Source organism: Schistocerca nitens, chromosome 3, assembly GCF_023898315.1.
Source record: "Schistocerca nitens isolate TAMUIC-IGC-003100 chromosome 3, iqSchNite1.1, whole genome shotgun sequence".
Taxonomy (NCBI): Eukaryota; Metazoa; Arthropoda; class Insecta; order Orthoptera; family Acrididae; genus Schistocerca; species Schistocerca nitens.
In genome coordinates this window covers 35,969,301-35,994,584 of record NC_064616.1, presented here as the reverse complement: position 1 = coordinate 35,994,584, position 25,284 = coordinate 35,969,301, and the positions used below count along the sequence as shown (strand labels likewise).

The 25,284-nt window shown below is 43.7% G+C and overlaps 1 protein-coding gene across 1 annotated transcript; it reads left to right on the top strand.

Moving 5' to 3' along the window:
• Positions 1-8,202: 8,202 nt before the first annotated feature.
• On the top strand, positions 8,203-10,790 carry LOC126248362 (uncharacterized). The gene is made up of 2 exons (XM_049949282.1): positions 8,203-8,380; positions 9,889-10,790. The coding sequence occupies exons 1-2, from the start codon at positions 8,203-8,205 to the stop codon at positions 10,788-10,790; spliced, it is 1,080 nt and encodes a 359-aa protein (XP_049805239.1).
• Positions 10,791-25,284: the final 14,494 nt, after the last annotated feature.

The window sequence follows — 25,284 nt, the reverse complement described above, 5'->3', positions numbered from 1 at the left end:
TAAGTCAAGGACATCTTGCGTCTTCATGTAATACCTCTCATGAGACAGTATCATTGTGCTATTTTTCTACAGGACAATACTCGTCCACACATGGCACATTTCTCAATGGACTGTCAGCGTAATGTTAGGTACCCCCATGTCCAGCAAAGATCCCATATCTGTCTCTGATGGAACAGGTTTGTGATCACCTCGGTCATAAACTCTGTCTCATTGCCAGTATCCAGAATATCGAGGACCAGTTGTAACAGACGTGGGCCAGATTGCCTTAGGAAAGCATACAACGGTGTTAGACATCATTCCCAACCGTCAGAACACGTATCCAGGACAGGGGGGGTAAACCATCCTACTCATAAGAGGGTTCGTACTGCCAAGTTCGTTGTAAATTTGACTCAGTGCTTTAATGGCTGAAATAGCATCACATGCCTACTCCCCTTCTGGGTGCACCACTTTTTTGTCAGGCAATGTATACCATTTATTTAAGGCACAACTAGTGCCACGAGGTGACCTCTCACAGTCAATAGTCGAAGAGATCACATGTTGTGGGGCAATTAAGAAAAAAAGCATTAAACGTCATTGCCGCCAAGAAACATCTAAGTACGAGGAAAGGAAGGAAGAGCAGACGCTCGAAAAGGAGGGGAAAGGAAATTGGCAGTCTATTCCATAGCAGTCTCCTGGCATTTTCTTCAAACGATTTAGGAAACTACAGTAAACATAAATCTGGATGGCCAGATGGCGAGTTGAGCCACCATCATCCTGAATGAGGGCGTGTGAACCATTCACTTGACGGTATGTGTAAACTTCAGAGTACCAACTCTTGATGAGAAGAGGCTTATTGAGGCGATCCTGCGCCCCTAATAGAACTGTCAAGACTACCGAACCCTCCCCCCCCCCTCCCCCTGCCTCCTCTCTCTAAAACAATCTTTCTTTAATTTTTTATACATACATTTAGTAAATTTTATAATTTTGTGAAGTGGATTTAGTAAAAATGCAGTACTGTTAAAAAGTATTACTTAACTGTTCTGTACTGATGAAACATATTGCTCGCATCAAATTAAATGTATCATTGTATAACTTTCTGAAAAAATGAAAGTAAAACAAAATTGTACATTTTTCTTCATGGCAGATACTATACATTGCTTCTAGGGTGATGTTTAATAAAGAATGGATTTCATTTGTACCTCTTAAATTAATAACAGCGCCAAATTATTAATTGGAAAAAAGGGGGATATATTTAAGAGTTGAGAAAATATCCCTTTTAAGTAAGAGGTACTTTTGATTTCATCTACATCTACATCTACATACATACTCCGCAATACACCATACGGTGCGTGGCGGAGGGTACCTCGTACCACAACTAGCACCTTCTCTCCCTGTTCCACTCCCAAACAGAACGAAGGAAAAATGACCACCTATATGCCTCTGTACGAGCCCTAATCTCTCTTATCTTACCTTGGTGGTCTTTACGCGAAATGTAAGTTGGCGGCAGTAAAATTGTACTGCAGTCAGCCTCAAATGCTGGTTCTCTAAATTTCCTCAGTAGCGATTCACCTATAATGAATCCATAGACATCCCAGTCTATACTAGGTAGGTTGAAGTCGCCTCCGACTAATATAGCATGATCCGGGCACTTCTGCGATACAGAATGTAGACTCCCTTTGAATATTTCTAGAACTGTCACGGTGGAACCTGGTGGCCGGTAATAACACCCCACAATTAACTTTATTTCCCTTAGCCCTGTTAAACATGTCCAGATAACTTCACAATCACACTCTACTTCGACCTCAGTAGACACAATATTTTTGTCAACTGCAATGAAGACACCACCTCCTACGGTGTCTAATCTGTCTTTTTGATACACATTCGAACCCTCACTAAATATTTCAGAACTTCCTATCTCAGGGTTCCGCCAGGTCTCAGTCCCGAGAATAATTAGCGCGCCACACGCTTCCTAGAGGGCAATAAATTCAGGAACTTTATTCCGAACACTCTGAAAATTTACTGCTAATATCTTGATAGCTGAAGTGTCTTTACACTGAGCGCGTCCTGATTTCCCTGCCTGCATGTCGACTGGTGAGTGTTCATCGGGACACCTCGCACTACTGCCTAGCCTAAAAAACCCCCTTGTGCACGCCACAAGTACTCTGCTACCCGAGTAGCCGCTTCCTTTATGTAGTACGCCCCTGACCTATCTAGGGGCGTCCTACAATTCCCCACCCAATAGCGCAAGTCTAGAAATCTGCAGCCAAGACCGTCACAGAGACGACGAAGCCTCTGATTGAGACCCTCCACTCGGCTCCAAACTAAAGGACCCCGATCCACTCTGGGAACGATGCTGCAAATAGAGAGCTCTGCTTGCACCCCGTGTGCAAGGCCAGCGGTCTATTGGTACCGACGTGAGCAACTACTTGCAGACAACTGCACCCCGTACGCTCGATAGCCGCAGGCAAGGCCGCTTCCACATCTCCGATGAGGCCCCCCGGCAGACAAACCGAGTGCACGTTGGATTTCTTTCCAGCCCTGTAGCTATTTCCCTAAGGGGCTCCATCACCCGCCTAACGTTGGAGCTCCCAATAACCATCAAGACTTTGCCCCCGTGTGCTGCTCGGGCCCTGCTGAAGGAGCCGCCACCTGCCCACTGACAGGATGAACGGGAGAGGCCAGCCGGCCAGCCTCCACATTGGCCCTCCGCCTCGAGCGACGCGAACGCGTTGCAGTCCGCCACTCACCCTGAGGTCAGGGTAGCCCCAACGCGCCGGGTACACGAGAAGGTGCCTCGGCGGCTGTCAGCGGACGCAGTAAGCGACACCTGGGGTGTCTCAAGCGACGCGCCAGACCAACACCGACTCAAAGGAGTTTGAGTCGGTGTTGGCCAGACCCTCCACCGTCGCTGCACCTCGAGGCAGCAGCCTAGAACCGCTCGTCCACGGCGGCCGGCTTCCTGTCAGGAAATTGAAGTAAGATGAAACACTGTTACTTCGGGTTTCATTACTTTGAGGGAAACAAACCACTGACTATGTTCTTGAAGTCACGTTTAGCAGCTATGTCGTATTCTGTCGACAAGACAGCTAACTTTGACCGTCTGGTTTCGCCCATACACAACACTTAGCAGTTTTTTATCACATACAGTTTGCTGAAACTGCGATCACGAGATATTGCAGTTACTGCAATTGTATTAAATATCATCAAAGCTATTTAGATGCTTGTATATGAATTTCTTAACCCATACTTTAAGAAAAGCCTTGAAAATCCAAAAGGTAAGTAATGTCGACACTCTTCACAAACACTTCCCCATAGACTGTACAAATCAAAATAACGGTCGCTGCGTGCAACAGCCTCTGAATCGAGGGTAACCTGATGAGGGATCTAGACCCACTGTATCAATAAATCTGCTATATTTTGCATTAAAATTAGTTACAAATCTTTCAAGATAAAATACAAAGGTTTCACTTAAGGCATTTCCTATCAGGTTCAAATGGTTCAAAGGCTCTGAGTACTATGGGACGTAACATCTGAGGTCATCAGTCCCCTAGAACGTAGAACTACCTAAACCTAACTAACCTAACGACTTCACACACATCCATGGCCGAGGCAGGATTCGAACCTGTGACCGTAACAGTCGCGCGGTTCCGGACTGAAGCGCCTAGAACCGCTCGGTCACGGTGGCCGGCTTCCTGTCAGGAAATTGAAGTAATATGAAACAGTGCGATAAATGCCAGACCTGTTTTCCATTTCACTTGTCATTCTGTCAAATACTTTGGAACACTGTAGCCTAGACACTGTCACTCCAGTCCTCAGTCGACAGAAATCGTCAAAAATCGTAAGTTATCTGTCATACAACTTCATTATTTGCTTCAGCACCCTCACACCAGTCCTCGAGATCCTACAATACCATAGCGAAGTGTCAGCGAGACTCCAGTACTGAAAAGGAGTACCGAGCGAGTGTTGCCGCATAAACCATGTCAGTAATAGACGTCTACTCTTTAGTAGTCGTTTCTTTATAATGCTACTTGGTCGATTTGAGACTGTGACAACAGAGTGCGTTTACAGTCACGGATCGAAGAAAGGCTTCTTCTCATAGGCAGAAAACAGGAACGCGATGGCTAAAAGTATTCGCATACTTCTCCCGATTAATTCGAAAAACGTCTTCCTTTCTTGCTTTTTTTGGCAAGTTTTTGCGCCTGCTCCCTCGGCGGGGGCCTACCTCGCCACTGCCTCGTTATGGCCCTGCTCATCATAGTGGTACTCGTGCAGTTCAGCAGCCATGCAGTCGACAGCCTAATTCCGGCATTCTTTGTTATATTTCATGGACACAATGTCGGATGTAAACGTGACCTTCTTGCTCACAAATGTATTATGTGGCCCTTTACCAGGTAAAGCACTAATCATATGCTGTTCATCATGATGACGAATTCGAAATCCAGTCACCCAGTCACCACTAAATTTGGATTGTTTTTTTTTTTTTCTGCAAATGTCTCATAAAAGCCATGATTATACCAGTCACAAAGATCATTTGTTGCAAATCTATTGAGAAAAAATATGAAACGTTTAGTAATAGCTTCACAGCATGTAATCTTTGTGACAGTTGAGAATTAAGCAAGGAAGACTTGAGTATAATATCCTGGCTGTGACAATGAGATCGAAGGCAGAGCATAAGCACGAGTTGGGAAACGAAATCGGCCACGCTCTTTCGAAGGAAAGAACCATTCCGGCATAAGCAATTTAGGGATATCATAGAAAACAAATCTGAATTAGCTGACAGGTCATCCAAATATGAGTCCAGTGTTCTTAGCATTATGCCACATAGCATGGTATTTGAGAATGGGAGGTGAACTCTTGAAACTCGTTATATATTCGTAAGTGGTGTAACGGTATTCTCTGGAGGCATTTTGCATAGAATTTTCAAATTTAATCAACTACATGACCCAATTACATATTCATCACCATGATGAATAAGTCCAGTAGATAATATTGCAGTTGGTTGGATTAAGGGAGGGACAGAGTGATAGGGGTTGAAGGAATAAACAGCAAGGCCGTCAGAAGTAGTAGGGCAACAAGGAGGCGGCCCCACGTTGAATTATTGATAAATTTATTCAAGATAGCGGATTAAAGAAGGCGGTAACAGTGCGGCAACGTCACAGTGACGTCATGATGGGAAGTTCAAATTTTGACGGGAAAATATGTCAATTGGGCAGCCTCCACTAACCTCGTTGTAGCTAGGCTCAATACCGTTTCTTCCAAATCCACCAGAAACAAACGCAAAATAATTTTATTTAAAAAAGCGGATAAAGTGTCACTAGAAGCCTTCCTAAGAGACAATCTCCATTCCTTCCGAACTGACTATGCAAATGTAGACGAGATGTGGCTCAAATTCAAAGATATAGTAGCAACAGCAATTGAGAGATTCATACCTCATAAATTGGTAAGAGATGGAACTGATCCCCCATGGTACACAAAACAGATCCGAACGCTGTTGCAGAGGCAACGGAAAAAGCATGCGAAGTTCAGAAGAACGCGAAATTCCGAAGATTGGCTAAAATTTACAGACGCGCGAAATTTGGCACGGACTTCAATGCGAGATGCCTTTAATAGGTTCCACAACGAAACATTGTCTCGAAATTTAGTAGAAAATCCGAAGAAATACTGGTCATATGTAAAGTACACAAGCGGCAAGACGCAGTCAATACCTTCGCTGCGCAGTGCCGATGGTACTGTTACCGACGGCTGTGCCGTTAAAGTGGAGTTATTGAATGCAGTTTTCCGAAATTCCTTCACAGGGGAAGACGAATGGAATATTCCAGAATTTGAAACACGAACAGCTGCTAGCATGAGTTTCTTAGAAGTAGATACCTTACGGGTCGCGAAGCAACTCAAATCGCTTGATACGGGCAAGCCTTCAGGTGCAGATTGTATACCGATTAGGTTCCTTTCAGATTACGCTGTTACAATAGCTCCCTACTTAGTAATCATGTACAACTGCTCGCTCACCGATAGATCTGTACCTACAGACTGGAAAATTGCGCAGGTCGCACCAGTGTTTAAGAGGGGTAGTAGGAGTAATCCATCGAACTACAGACCTATATCATTGACGTCGGTTTGCAGTAGGGTTTTGGAGCATATACTGTATTCAAACATTATTAATCACCTCGAAGGGAACGATCTATTGATACGTAATCAGCGTGGTTTCAGAAAACATCGTTCTTGTGCAACGCAGCTAGCTCTTTATTCGCACCAAGTAATGGCCGCTATCGACAGGGGATCTCAAGTTGATTCCATATTTCTAGATTTCCGGAAAGCTTTTGACACCGTTCCTCACAAGCGACTTCTAATCAAGCTGCGGGCCTGTGGGGTATCGTCTCAGTTGTGCGACTGGATTCGTGATTTCCTGTCAGGAGGGTCGCATTTCGTAGTAATAGACGGCAAATCATCGAGTCAAACTGAAGTGATATAAGGTGTTCCCCAGGGAAGCGTCCTGGGACCTCTGCTGTTCCTGATCTATATAAATGACCTGTGTAACAGTCTGAGCAGTTCTCTTAGGTTGTTCGCAGATGATGCTGTAATTTACCGTCTAGTAAGGTCATCCGAAGACCAGTATCAGTTGCAAAGCGATTTGGAAAAGATTGCTGTATGGTGTGGCAGGTGGCAGTTGACGCTAAATAACGAAAAGTGTTAGGTGATCCACATGAGTTCCAAAAGAAATCCGTTGGAATTCGATTACTCGATAAATAGTACAATTCTCAAGGCTGTCAATTCAACTAAGTACCTGGGTGTAAAAATTACGAACAACTTCAGTTGGAAAGACCACATAGATAATATTGTGGGGAAGGCGAGCCAAAGGTTGCGTTTCATTGGCAGAACACTTAGAAGATGCAACAAGTCCACTAAAGAGACAGCTTACACTATACTCGTTCGTCCTCTGTTAGAATATTGCTGCGCGGTGTGGGATCCTTACCAGGTGGGATTCACGGAGGACATCGAAAGGGGGCAAAAAGGGGCAGTTCGTTTTGTATTATTACGTAATAGGGGAGAGAGTGTGGCAGATATGATACGCGAGTTGGGATGGAAGTCATTAAAGCAAAGACGTTTTTCGTCGCGGCGAGATCTATTTACGAAATTTCAGTCACCAACTTTCTCTTCCGAATGCGAAAATATTTTGTTGAGCCCAACCTACATAGGTAGGAATGATCATCAAAATAAAATAAGAGAAATCAGAGCTCGAACAGAAAGGTTTAGGTGTTCGTTTTTCCCGCGCGCTGTTCTGGAATGGAATGGTAGGGAGATAGTATGATTGTGGTTCGATGAACCCTCTGCCAAGCACTTAAATGTGAATTGCAGAGTAATCATGTAGATGTAGATGTAGAACCCGTCCCCCATGCTCTCCCCCTCCCCTCCCCCTCAACTCCCCCTCTCATCCCCTACCCCTCATCTGGAAATTGGTGGGAAAAGGACTCAATCTGCGCTGAGCTGCCAGATACAATGAACGTAAGTTTTTATTTTGTGTGAATTGCTTCCCTCCCTCCGCCTCCTTCATTGGCGGGAAAAGAACTCAGTCTGTGTCTACCTGCTAGACTGGCAGGACAGACATAATTGTTTATTGTGTTCAGTGGATGAGATTTCTGTGCTGGAGGAGTTTAACGGGTAAATTAGCTGTAACCATGCATCTAAGGACTGTGTCGAAAGCAATGATGTTTGGTGAAAAGGAATACCCTCCATGAAATAATGAAGACAGCGGGATGGTGCTAAGTTATACTTCACAAGCCATACTGATAAATGCGTGTGCTGTAACTGTAGATCATTCGATAAAATTCCAGTCACAGTTCCGAAGAGCAAGAGACAAGATGCAAGATGTTCACTCGCTGCCCCCCCCCCCCCCCCCCCCAAGAGGCCACACACCGACTTACGCCGCTTTCACACTATACGGTTTTGACCGTACGGCAAAAAGCCGTACGGCTGTAGGTGTGAAGAAATGTATGGCGCCTTTCACATTATACGGCGACGGCAAAATGCCGCTGCCGTGCCGTGCTGCAGCCGTGTCTTGCCACTACAACAGACGGTCGCCGTACGGCAAGTTCGACAACAGTGGCCTACGTGACTAAGTGCATGCTTTCACACTGGACGGTTTTGAGCCGTACGGCGTCGACTAGTTCGTTGTAGTGTCGTTTTATTCATTTGTGTTTATTCTTGTTTACTGAAAAGTGTAGAAGAATGGATGAAATTGATACTGAACTTTTGATAACCTTGGTGGAAGTAAGACCTGTTCTGTGGGACAAAACTCTAGATGCGTATAGAGATCGTATTGCTACAAAGAATGCTTGGCGGGAAGTTTGCGTAGCACTGAAGCAAGATTTTGATGAGATGGAAGACAAAGATAAAAATGCGTTTGGTAAGTATTTATTTAATATATTAATATTACATTTAATACGTTTTAAACAGTTTTTATTTAACGTTATAAATTTTATTCTAAAAGTAAATCGTTTGTTTATAAGTAAATTACTGCTACCAGTCACGTTTTTTTTGTTTTGTTTATATTTTGCACGACGCGTTTCGGGAAATAATTCCCATCCTTAAGTGCGTTTTTCTCTAAGTTTTCATCATGTGTGGTGTCTTTTTATGTGTCAGGTCTTGCATTCTGTTTTCTTTACTGTAATTTATAAGAGAAACACGCACAAGACCTCACAAATAAAAAAACACTACACATAATGAAAACTTAGAGAAAAAAACGCACTTGAAGATCGGAATTATTTCCCGAAACGCGTCGTACAAAATATAAACAAAACGATTAAAAACGTGAGTGGTAGCAGTAATTTATTTATAAAGAAAACTATTTACTATACAGTCGCAGGCTTTCACAAACAATCTACAAAAAGGAAAAGGCTTGTTAATTTATATCTTTGACATCTGCCATGACACGCTTCCAGCATTTGTCATAAAATATTTACAAAGAGTGTTCCTTATGGCGTTGGCTGTCAGTCCTCCTCTTATGTTGGCATCTTGGGCTAAGTCTTCCAAACCAGTGAAGGATGTGGTGTCTTCAATTATAAATCCATCTCTCTGACGTACAAAATTGTGTAAAACAATGCAAGCTTTAACCATTTTTACTGCAAAATCTGGATGAACATTTAAAGGTCGGTGAAACAACCGCCACTTATTGGTGAGGATGCCAAAAGCACATTCCACATACCTCCTTGCTCTGCACAAACGGTAATTAAATACACGTTTCTCAACTGTCAAGTTTGTTCCCCCAAAAGGCCGGAGCAAATGCGTGTGTAGGCCAAATGCTGCGTCTCCCACGAAGAAGTAGGGTACTTTTGGACCTTCCGTACCAGGCAGACATTGGACGTCTGGAAATTCCAGGGAATTACTTTCTATTGACTTCCATAAACTGGACCGTCTGAACACTGAAGAGTCACAGTCTTTGCCATAACTTCCTACGTCGACATAAATGAACCTGTAGTTGGAATCCGCTACAGCCATCAGAACCACAGAAAAGTATTCTTTGTAATTGAAGTACATTGATCCGCTATTAAATGGGGCAGTAAGACGGATATGTTTTCCATCCACCGCTCCTAAGCAGTGGGGGAAATTAGCAGTACGTTCAAATCCAGCCGCTATTGATTCCCATACCTCTTTGGTCGGTCTTTGTATACATTCTTCCCGCAGTGATGACCAAATTGCTGTGCATACATCATTAACCACTTTACTTGCTGTAGAAATCCCAATTCTGTACTGGAAATGTAAGTCAGTGAAGGAACAACCGCTTGCCAGATACCTGAACAAAACGAAAAAAAATCAGTGACATTTAGTTTGCAGTGGACATTTTTTGTTACAGTTTTGCTTTTTTCTATACAAAATTAAAATGTTTTCATACAGTTTTGTTTTCTTTTGATGTAGGTATAGAAGTAATACGGAGGTGGACCAATCTACGAGACTCCTTTGTGAAGTCAAACATAAAAATTCAAGCTGCGAAAAAAAGTGGCTCAGCAGCAAAGAAAATGAAAAAGTATGTATATTCTGATCAGCTGCAGTTTCTAAAAAAGCTGTATGATGCTCGAGAGACGGAGGACAGTTTTCAATCGGAACGCACCGCCAGACTGGAAGAAGATATAGAAACGCAGGGCTCCGTCGAAAATACTGAGAATGTTTCTGGGCCATTTGATACAGCACCCACACAACAAACATCCAAAAGCGAGTGCCATACAAACAGAAAACATAGAAAACCTGATGCAATCGAAATGAAAATATTACGAGCTCTGGAAGAAGACAAACCTTGCAGCAAAATGTCATTTTTACTTAGTCTGAAGCCTCATCTGGAAAAATTTGATGAACAGGATTATCTTCAGTTTCAGATGGGAGTCCTCAAAGTTATAGAAAATATATATGAAAGGAGAAATATATTGACAGCTCAACCTCCTCCATTTACCCATTACACACCTCCCATGCCCTATAATAATAGATTTCAAGCTTATTCTTATTCACCTATGGAAAATGCTGCTCCAATATCCTCTTACCATACGCATCAGATTCGTCCTCCTCCAGCTGCACCAAACCCAACTACTTTTCTCGAACAACCATTACAGACTTCTCAAGGTCGCAGTTCTTATCAACGAATTAATAAAGTGCCACCACCATACCCTTCGCCTTCCACAAGTAGCCATGAAGGCCCACCATCAACAACGCAGTTCTACAACGTTTTTGCAGAGAGCCTGTCGCCACAAAGTGACAGTACAGTCAGTCCTGCTACAAACTCTTTGGTTTCAACTGCTGATATTGATATTGACTTTTCTACTTCATAATCTGAGCGTAATAAAAATGTAAAACACAAATAAATAAGTAAATAAACAGAACTAGTTTTTATGTATTAAATTACCTTAACGTGATAGCCAGCATTTGAACAGGTTGGATGCAATTGCGGAATTGTGTGTTTTGTCGTTGTAACACATCCTTTAGTTTTCTATGTAATTCGTCAAACGAGGTAATAGACATTCGGAAATAGTTAAAGAATTTATTTCCGTCGTTCCTCAAATCTTCAAAGAGTGTATAAAATAAACCCACTTCGTCTCTTCTCTGGTTAATGGGGTGTACCCACAAAAGACGACCTTTTCTTTTGCGGCGACGATGAAGCAACCACAAAGCAACAACTCGTTTACGGTTCATCTTGATACACACATTAAGCAAACTGAATAGACACCAACAACTGGTCACGTCAAAAAGCCGTGTAATGTGAAAGCAACACAGGCACGGCTAAAACTCGTACGGCTTTTTGCCGTACGGTCAAAACCGTATAGTGTGAAAGCGGCCTTAGAGCACAGCCACACGGTAGCTGCAGGAGCGGCCAAGTACTTCCTGTCCCGTTGGAAATACCCTCGGCCTTCCTCTTTCTCATCCCCGGCACACGGCACACTTTGTCGTTGAACACGAACTGCTTAGGGAGGTATTACAACTCGTGTTGCGGAGTACGGTCACATACATAACTTGAAGATGTCACAGGAACTAAATGTGCCACTGCACAAAGAGACAGAGAGAGAGAGAGAGAGAGAGAGAGAGAGAGAGAGAGAGAGACAACACACTTTGAAAAAAGATCGCTGCACAGTAATGTGTGCCAGGTTTGTGATGTATAGTGCCACAATAGAGCGTGGACTCTAAAAAAATCGCTGCACGCTTGTGAAACCTCCCTGAGACACTTCACATGCTTTTGTGGGAAACAGATTCCAGAACCGATATCAGCTGCAATATCTGGTTTTACTCGGCAAAACTACGATATTTCGAAGTCGAAATAAATATCTCTGTGACTCTAAACAGGACGCTCACCACTTTTCGAGTTTTAGCTACTTGTTTGAAGGCACTGCCAAGAGGGAGAAAAATTTCTGAATCCTACAGCTGCTGTGGTGTTCATCACTTTTCTGGAACGGTGAGTGGGCTTAGTTTTCCATTTGCTACTGCTGGAGTCAGGGACGTTATTTCCCTCTGTTCTCGAAGCAAACACTGGTGTCTAAGCACAGAAGGGAAAATCAGAACAATTACACGAACAGAATTCGAAGCACTGCCCTACAGACGAGAAAAATGGCTGGAGTTTTCGGTGAATTTTCGGTGTCCTACAGCTGCTGGTCTGGAGATGCTCTAAGGCCACAATGGTGGATTAGGGACAGCATGTTATCAGAGGTGGATGGTCTGCTTGGATATGTCTCTGAACATTTGAACAAAGAAGACATCACGTGACTCACAGAAGTGAGTGCCCTTGTCTTTATCAAACCAATCTGTGGAGGCTCCTATACCCCATACAAAGGATGTCTTGTGAATGGAGCATTCTGTTCGGCTCTTACTGAATTTACCCTCCAAACTGCTGCTGCTGACGATGTGGGAGCACTGACTGCCATTTTGTGCAGACGAGACTATCAGCAGCAAATGTTTTGCACAGATCGAAAAAATCATAGAGCAGTCTCACTGACAGTTAAACCCTACAAAAGTGGTCTCCAGGTCATGAAATACAGAAACTATCGCCAAAGACACTTCTTCAATTACACTGCTCTCATACTGTTGGAGAATGTTTGAACGTTTCAGCGTGAAACTGCTCTCCAATCGGGCTGTATCACCACGTACCATATCGACGTAGTAATTCCTATACTGCACTATACGAAATCATCACTTCTGCATCCTACATATAGCTGTCGACCACCAGACACTCATACTGTATGGTGGCTATAATTTCGCACCTTGCAAGCACTCATCCACATACTTTGCCATTATCTACAAACACAATTAGGTATCATGTGATAGGTTGTACATCGTAAATATGAATATATAAAGGAGACTGACATTGTCACGTACGTCTTGTAAATAATTGTTAACGCTAATTGCATGAAAGGTGACGGAGAGTCTTTATTATAAAAACGGCGTAATGAATGATTGCCTATACTAGTAGAGGTTGGAACGCCAGTGGAAGTGAAACGGCTGGCGGAACTGAAGCCCTGGGTGGAAGGCACACAGGTGTGATGGTCCTGCTTAAACACAGGAAATAGCAAGAAAGACATTGTAGCACCTAAGTGCTGGAGCACAATAGAGTCACGACCGGCCGGGATATAGCCGTACCAGAAGGATTATACTTCGGAAACGCTGAAAATCTTGGACGCAGGTGAGAGGAACGAAGAAGTGGCACCTCGGAAACCACGCAGGCTGTGTTATTTCCAAGGATTTTTACTCAGATACGTACGATTCTACGAATATAGGTTTTTCCTCGCAAACTTTCCGCACTGGACGACGAAAGACCAAAATATGGTTGGTCGGCGCTGGGAAGAATCTGTAGAGAGGGAAAATATTCCGTGGTTTCGGGAATATGATTCGTTTTCGGAATTACGAGGAAAGCCAGCGCTGGAGAGATGCAGTCTTCCATTGTGAGCGCCCGTGTGTGACAGTCGCTCGACATCAGATTTTGTTGGTACACACTGACTTGCTGTCTTTGCTCTCAGTAGAGTTTATAGTAAGAACAGTTAGGAACTGTACTGTTGCGAACCTATACGATTCTGGACTTCACCTCCGGGTTGGAAGTCGTCGTTGAGTACGCAGCGTTCAGTAATTGAGAGCACTTCCTCTGCCTGTACTTACGTTGAGACGTTATCTGAACTCCGTCCTTGTGGTTGGGAGTTCGCGTTTCTCGTCTGTAGAACACAGAGAGGAGAAGACGGTGTTAGAGTATATTAGTCAGAGGACCGCCTTCTGCCGTCCTAGTGTTTGAAAGAGTTTATTTGTGGCCGGAGTTCTTCCATCGTCGCAGACGATTACGAGAACCATCAGTTCAACGCACCGGATGCAGTCCATACGGTGATATCGCAAATTGCTTCGGTTTATTAGGGCTATAAAGCTAAACAGCTGTGATCACGTTAGTTTATTTCCACTAAGGCTCCACACCACCGTATATGATCTTTGAAAGTAGTATCTTATAATGTTTGGTACACAGATGATGTCATTTGTTTCGTGTTATTGGTGTTAGATCGCACAGTCATAATAAAGGGCAGAGTTGGGCAATTGGTTGGTTATTTTACTTAGGGAATGTAAACTTTGTAATATAAGGTTTTTTTTTAATCTACAGTAAATATATAAGCAGGAACAACGTTTATCATTTAGTAGGATTAGTTGCCTTCATCATTCATTTATGTTTAGATTGTAATTTATAGAACTAAGATATACTGAGATCTGCATCAGAGGGTAGTCAGACAGGGCCAAATCTTCATTTTTGCGTTTATTATTCTCCGTTGAGCATATTCATTTTACACCCGTCTGGAGTAGCATCATGGAATACATATGCCGCAAAACAGACAGAAAAGATAAGCATATGCACCGTACATATAGTCGCAGCACTAGATATTTCCCATGAGGTCGGTTGGTGATCCACCACGGCCAACGATCAGTGTCAACTGCCCCCGTACCCACGCTGACTCAACGCGCGATCAGAGCGCCCTCCATGGACAGTGGTCCTCTCCAAATTGTTGTATAAAGGCTGGGATGGTCCCCCCCCTCCCCCCCCCCCCCCCCCCCCCCCCGCACAAAGACTTTGCTGTTTCCAGCCCTGACCTGCTTCCTTACTTGCTGCCAATCTTTCTACACCCATCTCCATACTTTGGGATTACAAGAACATACATACTTTCACATGTTTTCCAGAATATCATACCATTTACGAGATAGTTCTCGATATCAAGCATATAGCAGTATGCTACCGATTGCTTGCATAGTATAATTCCAAAGATAAAGAGTGGAAATTATTCTTCCAGAAACCCGAAACTTTAGCAAGGTGCAGCGAGGTGGAACGTGCTGCATACCGCTGAGTAACAAGAAACTTATATCGTCTGTGAAGATCTTTACTTGAAAACGCGAAAAAATAGAGGAAACTGGTAGTTCCACACGTATTTTTTAGTGAATACCGATGTCAATGATCTAAGAGATTCCAAATAATCCTACAACTTCACAAAGTCAACCAAGGTGTATCTCATGTCTAGAGAACCAGCAAACATCTCTTCCACCTGTCTACCATCTAGGTGCACACAACACACACGACATTCGATGTTCAGTCAACCAAGTAAAGACGGGAAATTTGTAGGCGCAGTCAACTGGACAGTTTACCTCGGGGAGAATAACTGCCCAGCGCAAACACAAGCTCGTATTGTATCTTCTCAAATTTCCATGGAGAACACACGATCACAAAGGGTGCCCAACACATACTGAGTATTAGTTCGCTATTCAGGCATCTAGAGGTAAGGTCAGTTACATTCCGGTACACCAGCCGCTCTCTCTAGTCTGGATGGCTCACGTCGTAAGCCAGAAATGTAAATCGTACCTGGCACAAGCAACCGCTGCAACACGCACTCCTGCACCCCAGACAGAATCTTCCTAGGAAACCAGCCACATATACTTTATCACTGTAATTACAATTAAATATTACGATTGAAGCCTCAATCTGATGACATTCAACAATGAGCGAAGTATCGGAAATACCTCCTCCTGGCGGCTGCGGTTCTCGAAATATAAATATCTCCATCCTTCTTATGACTGGATATAATTTTCCACGTAAAAATATCTTGCATCCCACTTACGGCTGTCGCAGTTTTCCACATCAAATCCGTACCTTCCTTATGACAGGACACAGTCATTTTATTTGCACATGTCGGAACACACACATACTTTATAAGCCTGCTGATCACAGGGAATCTGTTGCACATTCCCTACTAAGAATAACACTTCCCCAATAATTGAATGCTGGTGATACCAAAGAATATCGAGCCAAAATCCGAAGGATGGACATGCCTCATTTGTTTTTCTTGCGAGTGGTATCGGTGTGTCTTAGAAAGAGAGTCTTAATCGTCTTATAAGTGACCAGCTATTTAAAAAAAAAAAAAAAAAAAAAAACAGGATAGCAACGCCTATGTTATTGTCAAAAGCTGTCTCGGCTCTACCGGTGCACGCAAGTATAGCCAACGATATCCATGTTAAAAACTATACAAGCTTTATAAATCGAGGCATGGGGCAACACATTTTATCTCGATGTCATGTCACAGGTTCTGTGACATATCCACTGCGTTATGGTCGAGGGAGGATGATGGTTGATTGATAATAATCATGTACACTACGTGATGTGCTATGCAACGACTCCCTTAATAAGAATGCAACACTGGATTGAGGACATAAGAAATGTACAGATTACACTGGCTTTTCAGATCGTGTTACACGTTCTGGTAGAGATGCCGTCTGCGATTTGGAATCAAGTCTTTCCATTGAACCACATTCTTGCGTTGGATCCTATCGAGACGTCTTTTGGTGATTACAGCCATTAGTGAATCATATTTGTGGCACTCTCACATCTCGAAACAAGTCACCTTTTCCGAACCTATCTGCTACAGTAAAACTCAAGCGTGGTTTTAGACAGCCCCTATGCATCCTGTAACTGTTCCTCAGTCTTTGCTCCGCCCTCCCTGCAGCTTTGTGCATGTGATTCAGTCGGAACTGAGCAGTAGTTGGAGAGCGCTATATCTACCACGTTCTGCAACCCCTGGAGAAACAGGGTAAGGTGAGTTAACGCACAGGACCGTGTTTTGAACACTTGTTGGAAATGTGAAACATGTTTTCCTAGCTCCACCAACTGTGTAGATATATAAGGCTAATGCGAAACACCGAGCGAGGTGGTGCAGTGGTTAGACACTGGACTCGCATTCGGGAGGACGACGGTTCAATCTCGCGTCCGGCCATCCTGATTTAGGTTTTCCGTGATTTCCCTAAATCGCTCCAGGCAAATGCCGGGATGGTTCCTTTCAAAGGGCACGGCCGACTTCCTTCCCCGTCTTTCCCTAATCCAATGAGACCGATGACCTCGCTGTCTGGTCTCCTTCCCCAAACAACCCAACCTAATGCGAAACGAAGCCTTCTCCCACAACACGATGTAGTAGTAGAAAAAGACAGTACAGGAACTGGAAGAAAGACGAGGATTTTGCTACCACATTGCGGTGTCTCTGCAATATACACAATACGCAACTATAGAATGGATCGCGTGTTTGCCCCTGTGCAGGACTGATTAGCTGTTTTAAAGCCTAAGAAACAGTATTTACAATGTGCTTCTCTGTACTCTCCACTAATCACAACCTTCGCTGTCAGCTAACAGACGGTTGTTGAATGCAACAATCTACTGTAAATCTATTGAACTAATAGTTACACATGCCAGTTGACTGTTGCCTTTGATACTTTCCCAGAAATAAAGAGAACCATCTGCCTCTAAATCGACTTGCATCTGTGTTAAAGGCATATTGGTATGTGCTTGAGCCGCGCGTGATTAGCCGAGCGGTCTAGGGCGCTGCAGTCATGGACTGTGCGGCTGGTCCCGGCGGAGGTTCGAGTCCTCCCTCGGGCATGGGTGTGTGTGTTTGTCATTAGGATAATTTAGGTTAAGGTAGTGTGTAAGCTTAGGGACTGATGACCTTAGCAGTTAAGTCCCATAAGATTTCACACACATTTGAACATTTTTTTGATATGTGCTTGATATCGAGAACTATCGCGTAAATGTTATTATATTCTGGCAAACCGTGTGAAAATATGAATGTTCTTGTAATCCCAGAGTGTGGAGATGGGTGTAGAGAGAGTGGCAGCAAGCAAGGAAGCAAGTCGGGGCCGGAAACAGTAAAGTCTTTGTGCTAAAGGGAGGGGGGAACCAGCTGAGCCTTTGTACAACAGCTCCGAGAGTGACCGTTGTCCATGGAGGGCGCTCTGATCCCACGTGGGGCCAGTGTGTGTGAAGGGGCAGTTGCCTCGTGACTATTGGCCATGGCGGATGACCAACTGATATCGCGGGAAATATCTAGCGCTCTGCCTGTATGTTTCTTTTTTTTTTTGGGAGGGGGAGGGGGCATCTGTCTGTCTTAGCGATACATGTACCAGTGTCTAGTGGTCGATAGCTATATGCAGGACGCAGAAGTGAGGCAGAAGTACATAACAGTTTTGCCGCTAAAAGTCTCGTAAGTTGTCCGTCTACAGAAAAAAATTGGCGGACAGTGCTCCCACACGGAGAGCAGCAGCAGTTTGGCGGGTTTCACACTCAAAAATTCAAGCTTTGATCGACGGTAGCAGACCAGTGTAATTAAGGCAGTGTCTTTGGCAGGTAAATTCAGTAAGAGCCAATCAGAATGCTACATTCACAAGACATCGATTGTATGTGGCATGGGAGCCTCTACAGACTAGTTCAAACAAGACAACAGAAAGATCTGTGATGTCCGATAGTAACGCGATTTCTTCTTTGTTCGAGTGTTCAGACACACGTCCAAGCAGACCATCCTGCTTTGCTGCTGATAGTCTCGTCTGCACAAAATGGCAGTCAGTGCTCCCACATCGTCAGCAGCAGCAGTTTGGAGGGTATATTCAGTAAGAGCCGAACAGAATGCTCCATTCACAAGACATCCTTTGTATGGGGTATAGGAGCCTCCACAGATTGGTTTGATAAAGACAAGGGCACTCACTTCTGTGAGTCACGTGATGTCTTCTTTGTTCAAATGTTCAGAGACATATCCAAGCAGACCATCCACCTCTGATAACATGCTGTCCCTAATCCACCATTGTGGCCTTAGAGCATCTCCAGACCAGCAGCTGTAGGACACCGAAAATTCACCGAAAACTCCAGCCATTTTTCTCGTCTGTAGGGCAGTGCTTCGAATTCTGTTCGTGTAATTGTTCTGATTTTCCCTTCTGTGCTTAGACACCAGTGTTTGCTTCGAGAACAGAGGGAAATGACGTCCCTGACTCCAGGAGTAGCAAATGGAAAACTAAGCCCTCTCACCGTTCCAGAAAAGTGATGAACACCACAGCAGATGTAGGATTCAGAAATTTTTCTCCCTCTTGGCAGTGCCTTCAAACAAGTAGCTAAAACTCGAAAAGTGGTGAGCGTCCTGTTTAGAGTCACAGAGATATTTATTTCGACTTCGAAATATCGTAGTTTTCCCGAGTAAAATCAGATATTGCAGTTGATATCGGTTTTGGAATCTGTTTCCCACAAAAGCATGTGAAGTGTCTCAGGGAGGTTTTACAAGTGTGCAGCGATTTTTTTAGAGTCCACGCTCTATTGTGGCACTATACATCACAAACCTGGCACAAATTACAGTGCAGCGATCTTTTTTCAAAGTGTGTTAGAGACATATTCAATTGGATTTAGTAACTCCTGAAGTAGCCCATGATCAAGACAGGGGTATTTCTCACAAAATTACATGAAGTATCTCTGGGATGGTTTCACAAGTGTGCCACGATCTTTTTAGAGTCTGTGGTCACGTGTGTCGGTGGTAGTATTTCTCGGCATAAAACGTGTAATTGTCTAAATATTCTCATATCATCTACAAAGCTCTCTCTTTTTTGTACAGTGGCTCATTTAGGGACATCTTCAAGTTATGTATGTGACAATATTCCTCAACAAAAGTTGTTTTAACTGCTGAAGCAGTTCATGTTCAACAACAAAGGGTATCCATGTGGCGGGGGTGGGAAGGAAGAACGCCACAGGTATTTTGCAACACGATAGGAAGTACGTACCAGCTCCTGTGGCTACCGAGTGACCGTGCCGTGAGCCAATACGTGGCCTCTAGGGACAGGGAGCGCGTGTAGGAGAGTGAAAATATTGCCTCTTGCGCTTCGAAAGACTGACTGGACTTTAATCAAATGATTTACAGTTACATCGAACGTATTTATAAGTTGCAAAGCGTAAATTAGCCTAATCCTGCTGCATCCTCATTATTTCATGAAGTGTATTCATCTCCACCAAATGTCATTGCTATCGACACAGTCATGATATGCATGGTTACAGCTAATGTTTTCCTCCTTCTCCAGCACAGATATCTCATCCAATGAACACAGTAAACTATTATGTCCATCCTCCCAGTCAGCAGTTAGACACATACTGAGTCCCTTTTCCGCCATTTTTCCTCATATCGCCATCTCTAATTACGTGATGGGAGGGGTGAGGGGGAGGGCCGACAGCGCCCTCTGGTGGTAGTGCTGTGAATTAGGTCAGTTGGCCTCTGGACTTCACGGTGAATACACTGGATGGAATTATCGTCTATGACAACTCAAGCCCTTTAAATAAACAGTGCATACTTACGTTCATATCCTACAGCCCAGCGCAGACTCAGTCCTTTTCCCACCAATTTCTAGATGTAAGAAAGGAGGGAAGGGCCAAAAAAGACTTATGTCTGTCCTATCTACCAGCGCAGCACAGACTGAGTCCTATTCCACCAATTTCGAGATTGGTGATGGGAGTGGAGGTTATGGGAGGAGGGGAGGGGATTTAGGTTAGTGGAGGTAGCCCAACTAACCTATTTTCCTCCCAAAATTTGAACTTCCCATCATAACGTCACTGCAACATTGCCACATCTATGGCTGCCATCTTGGATTCGTCATCTTGAATAAATTTGGCAACAATGCGACGTGGAGCCACGTCCTTGTTGCCCCACTACTATCAGCCCCTTATTCTCCATCTAGATTCTAGCATGAAATGTCTTGTGCAACCAAAAACTCTTTTTTGGAGGAAAATTAAACAATTACAATATGTTGTGAGGATTCGTGATTAGCACTGAACTTGCACAAGTCTGAATATAGGCTGGAGGCCTTATGATGAAATTGTGAAAGTCTGATATTTACTTTGTCATAGAACAAGATATAGTCTATGGTTCACTTAGCAGAAGAACGCTGTATGAAGATAAGGTCGATGATTTGTACTCAAGTCCTGATCGTTCCCCAATGTGGAGGTCCAGTCTTGATGATAGTGATGACAGATGCTGGTGGCTTGAAGAACTGTCAGTGCAGTGAGAGCCTGGCCCAGAGCTCGACATAATATTGGCTTGGAACAGTGTTGCACTGCCCTAAATATCCAGGCTCAGTACAGTTACCAGAGTAACTATTTCCGATCATGTGGCCCACAGATGCCATCAGGTCTGTGGGGCCAGCAACCTCTAGCAGTGCTTGCGTTGCCTCCTGCTGGCCTACTGAGTGTGCATGATTGAAGTTCTGTCATCTGCTGATGTAAACCCTTCTTGGTTAGGCCACTCACATACACACTGTGGGCAACATCCATCAACATTGGAACTGGGAGTGAAGAGAGCTGAGAACTCTGCAAGCTGGGGTCTGCAATCCTGGAGAGATGGTGCCGTGTCATTGTTGACCCTGGCACGATCATGAAGGAAGTGTGAGTCTGAAACAGAATATAATGAAAATCCACTGGCAAGGGGTACACCAGGTTGATCTGGTTGAAGACATTTGGATCTGGCATGCAGTGTCACTTCTCACATGGCCAGGCCAAAGATCAATGTCAACCCTGCTGGCGTCCAGTATTGGCAGTGTTGAAGAATGTAGATGTCCAATATGTCCAGCAACTGTGTCCCTATGCTGGATCCTGGGCCCACCGAGAGGCTGGCATGGGTGGAACTGGAGCAGCCAGCAAGGTTGACAGCAACTGAAGAGCAAGCCGCCTGGAGCGAGTCTCTCAGGAGACCAAACATAGGAATAGACAAACAGGATGTAAATCACTGAAGTGGCGTTAAAACACTCCTAAAAGGACATGGATAAACTGTACTCAGAGGGTGGATGTGTTGGTGGGAGTGTTGGAAAATAAAATTGCAGAGCCTAGAGGGCAGACGTGAGCACTGGAGCACTTGAAAAGTTACTTGTTGGGCTCAGAAGGAATAATTGAGAGTGGAATGGCGGAAAACGAAATATGATGGTGCTGGGAGGGTAGAGATGGGTGCAGTAGCAACATGGCATGTAAAATCTTTACGCCCAGACGGCAGAGGAGTGTGCCAGGCGGGCACTGTTGGGTGCAGGAGCACTTGATATTGAAGAGTATTGTGCTTGGAAGGCACAGCGACTAGGGAAGTGCCAGAACTATGGAAAAATGAGTGCAGTGATCTTGCTTGAAAGGCGAAGCTGGTGTGCTGAGATTAGACACAGAAGAGTGCCTCAGACATTGAGAGTGTGAAGGAGACATGGGATGGGCCAGGCTGGTGGGAATCATTGAGCTATGGTGATGTGATTGAAAGAAACGTTAGAAGGACTACATGTGAGAGCAGACGTCGTTGCAGGTTCAGGTGCTGTAAAAGTGCTGTATGCTGGTGGCAGACCCTGGAGGAGTGTCAGGGTCGGCAGTTAAGATGGTGGTAATTTCCTATGGGACCAAACTGCTGAGGTCATCTCCCTAGGCTTACACACTACCTAGTCTAACTTAAACTAACTTACACTAAGGGCAACACACACACCCATGCCCGAGGGAGAACTCGAACCTCCGACGGGGGGAGCCACACCAACCGTGGCAAGTCGCCCCAGACCGCATGGCTACCGCTTGCGGCAACAGCTGGGGTCGTCCAGAGTGGTGATGACACTGGCTGTGTCGTACCAGAAGCTGGAAGCTACGGTGGATGTGTCTGGAGTGGTTGACTCTAGAGAAGCGTCTGGGTCGTCGGCTGGGTACCTCCGGTCTCGTGGGGTTGCTGGGCAGCTGTTTCATAGAGCATTTCTGCATCAGCCAACAACCTCCAGCACGCTTGTGCTACCTGCTACTGGGCTAATCAGCGTTTGAAATTGAAGTTCTGTCGTCTGCTGATGTCATCCCTTCTGGGTTAAGCTACTCACATATCACAGGTGTGAGAGAGGTTGCAGGTCTGCTCTGCGAGTGGCCCACACACGACACAGAGTTGGTCGAATTGTGATAATGTGTAGGAGAGATAAAATCGAGCCATTTAAAGCAATATCGACATCTGAGATGAGAAATAATTTAGATAGAGCTGTAAGTATATAGGTTACCCCAGTCTACAGGTCAGAGAACAGAAGATGACTCCTCGAGAGTGAGAGACACCTCACCCACATCAAACGACCCAGCAACCAAATGCTGGGCAAGATAATACCGGAATAAATAATTCCTTCTAGTCAGGAGATCCATAGTAGTAAAAATGAAAAGGTTAAAAAGGTAATGAACATCAATAGGAATGACAATGTTAAAATAACATGCGAGTAATAATCAGGTTGGTAGGTGGGTGGGCGCAGCAGATTGTCACCCGAGGGCAAGCATGCTGCAAGGGGCTTCGGTCCCACAACTGTCCATCCCCAATCCGTTATAATCAACATGTTAAGGATTAGACTAGGACCCAGTCTTTTGGAGGAGCCATAAAAACCTGTTCAACCGTTCTTTCATCAACTAGTATCAAGGATAAGGAACCTTTAAGGTCCTCCCTTGATCAGAGTGCTATATGATGGGGCACTCGTAAAAATTTAAAATAGGTTGCGAGAGAAATAATTGTTGCAATTGAAGACGTTATCAGAGTACCCTATCTACTACTATGCAAAGGATTAGATTATCCTGTGGACCACTTGGCACATCCTTCTGCAATGAATTATGGAAACCAGTTTTGCCTCACAAAGAAACACATCTAACAGCTGTTTGTACAGTCGTGCCTGCCTAGCTGGTGAATAAGCGGGTACAGCTCCAACAAGAGAACGTAGCGCGAAGTCCAGAGTGCACACGCGCCATTTTTAAGCACTTAAACCACATCAAAAATGTCTCAGATCGTTGACTTTTTGAATAACTTGCAGATTATTTTGACAGCTAAACAGTTGCAGATGTAATTTTTGCACAAGTGACTGGCAGAAGAAACAGCATCGAGGCAGTATATTACATTACATTACATTACAGACAACTTCAATCAATCTGGACTTTAATGTGTTGACATGAAATATTTTATAAAAATTCCTGTAGCACATTTCTTATGACAATTTTTGAATAACGTATATTTTACTAACAATGAAACAGTTCCTTGTTTATTCCCTGTAGTCTTCACAAAATGCAAAGTGCGTATTGGATGACGAAAATACACATATTCCTTACACAAGCACACCTGATACAAAAAAATTAGTGCATCCAGGCACTTCACATTTAATACCACTTTTATTTATACAAAACCGGGATGGAGTAAGAAATGGTCTTGCCGTTGTTCTGTGGACTGTAGAGGGTATACTTGGTCAGATTCGTAAAACATGATGATTGCATCCTGACAATGCACAAATGTAAATAGTAAAAATACTATTACGCTGATAAACCTGAAACGACAAAGAGCTATTGGAAATTATATTGCCGACAGTTTTCTGATAAACGCTTTACAACGTCGAAAAATCTCTGTATTGAGGGGTTGAATCACACTTTTAGTTCCAGGTGGAATCCAAATCATATTAACAGTCTTTTCGTCCTGTTATTGAGGCTTCTGAAGACAGACATACAGCTGTGGAGACAGTAATCCACTAATACATATCACTGGTATTGTTGTATATAAAAGTGTCGTAGCATTCATCGATTGCACAAGCGACTCTGTTGTTTTTTCATTTGAAATGATAAAGTGCGAAATGCACGCAGTTCTCGCATGGAACCTGACTGACTGGCCTTATGTTCAGTATTTTAGGAGATAACAAGAAGCTCCGAATTTGTCTACGGTACTACCCATTTCCCTCAGAAATGGTTTAAATCTTTCGAATAGTTTTTCTTTCACACTTTTTCGAGTTTAATTTTGACGGATATTTTCTACAACGTGTAAATCTTTCTTCCATTTATACAATTCACATTGAGGTTTTACGAAATAAAGCCAGCTTTGCCGAGAGCTTAACTTTGAGCGTTTTCTCCCTCCTTCGTTTAACTAAAATATTTACAGCCTTTCCTTTCTCAATAAAAATTATTACTCTCCGTGTTTTCTTTGGGCTATAAGGGTACTGTATTTTTGCTTCGGACTTTAATCAGCACAACAATCATCATTCGAACCACAATTTACGGAATCGTCAGACTTACTTCCTCTTTCGTCTAATGTTACCACAATTTCTGACAAAATGTCGACATCGTTCGAATTAATGTCCAAGGAATTAACTTATAAATAACACATATGCAGGTCTTCAGGAAAAGTAGGTGATTTCGATTGCATACCAGATTGTTCTTATGTTATCTTTGCGAGGTTGAGAACATTAATTCGATAGTACGTTACTGTGAAACGTTGGAACCTGCACAAAGGCAGATCCTACTAGCAAGAATACACGAGGGAAACACAAAGATAGTTAATTCAGTTTTACCTCCGTTATTAACGCTCTTACTTTCAAGATAAAGTGTAACTGCTTTAGAGCATAATCATTTTCCCATGCTAAGCACAGCAAGCAGTGCATAGCTAGTGATTTCAACGTTGTTTAAATTAGGAGGTGGAGAGCCGTTCACTAGATGCCAGCAAGGAGAAATTAGAAACTAATCCCCCTGTATCACTT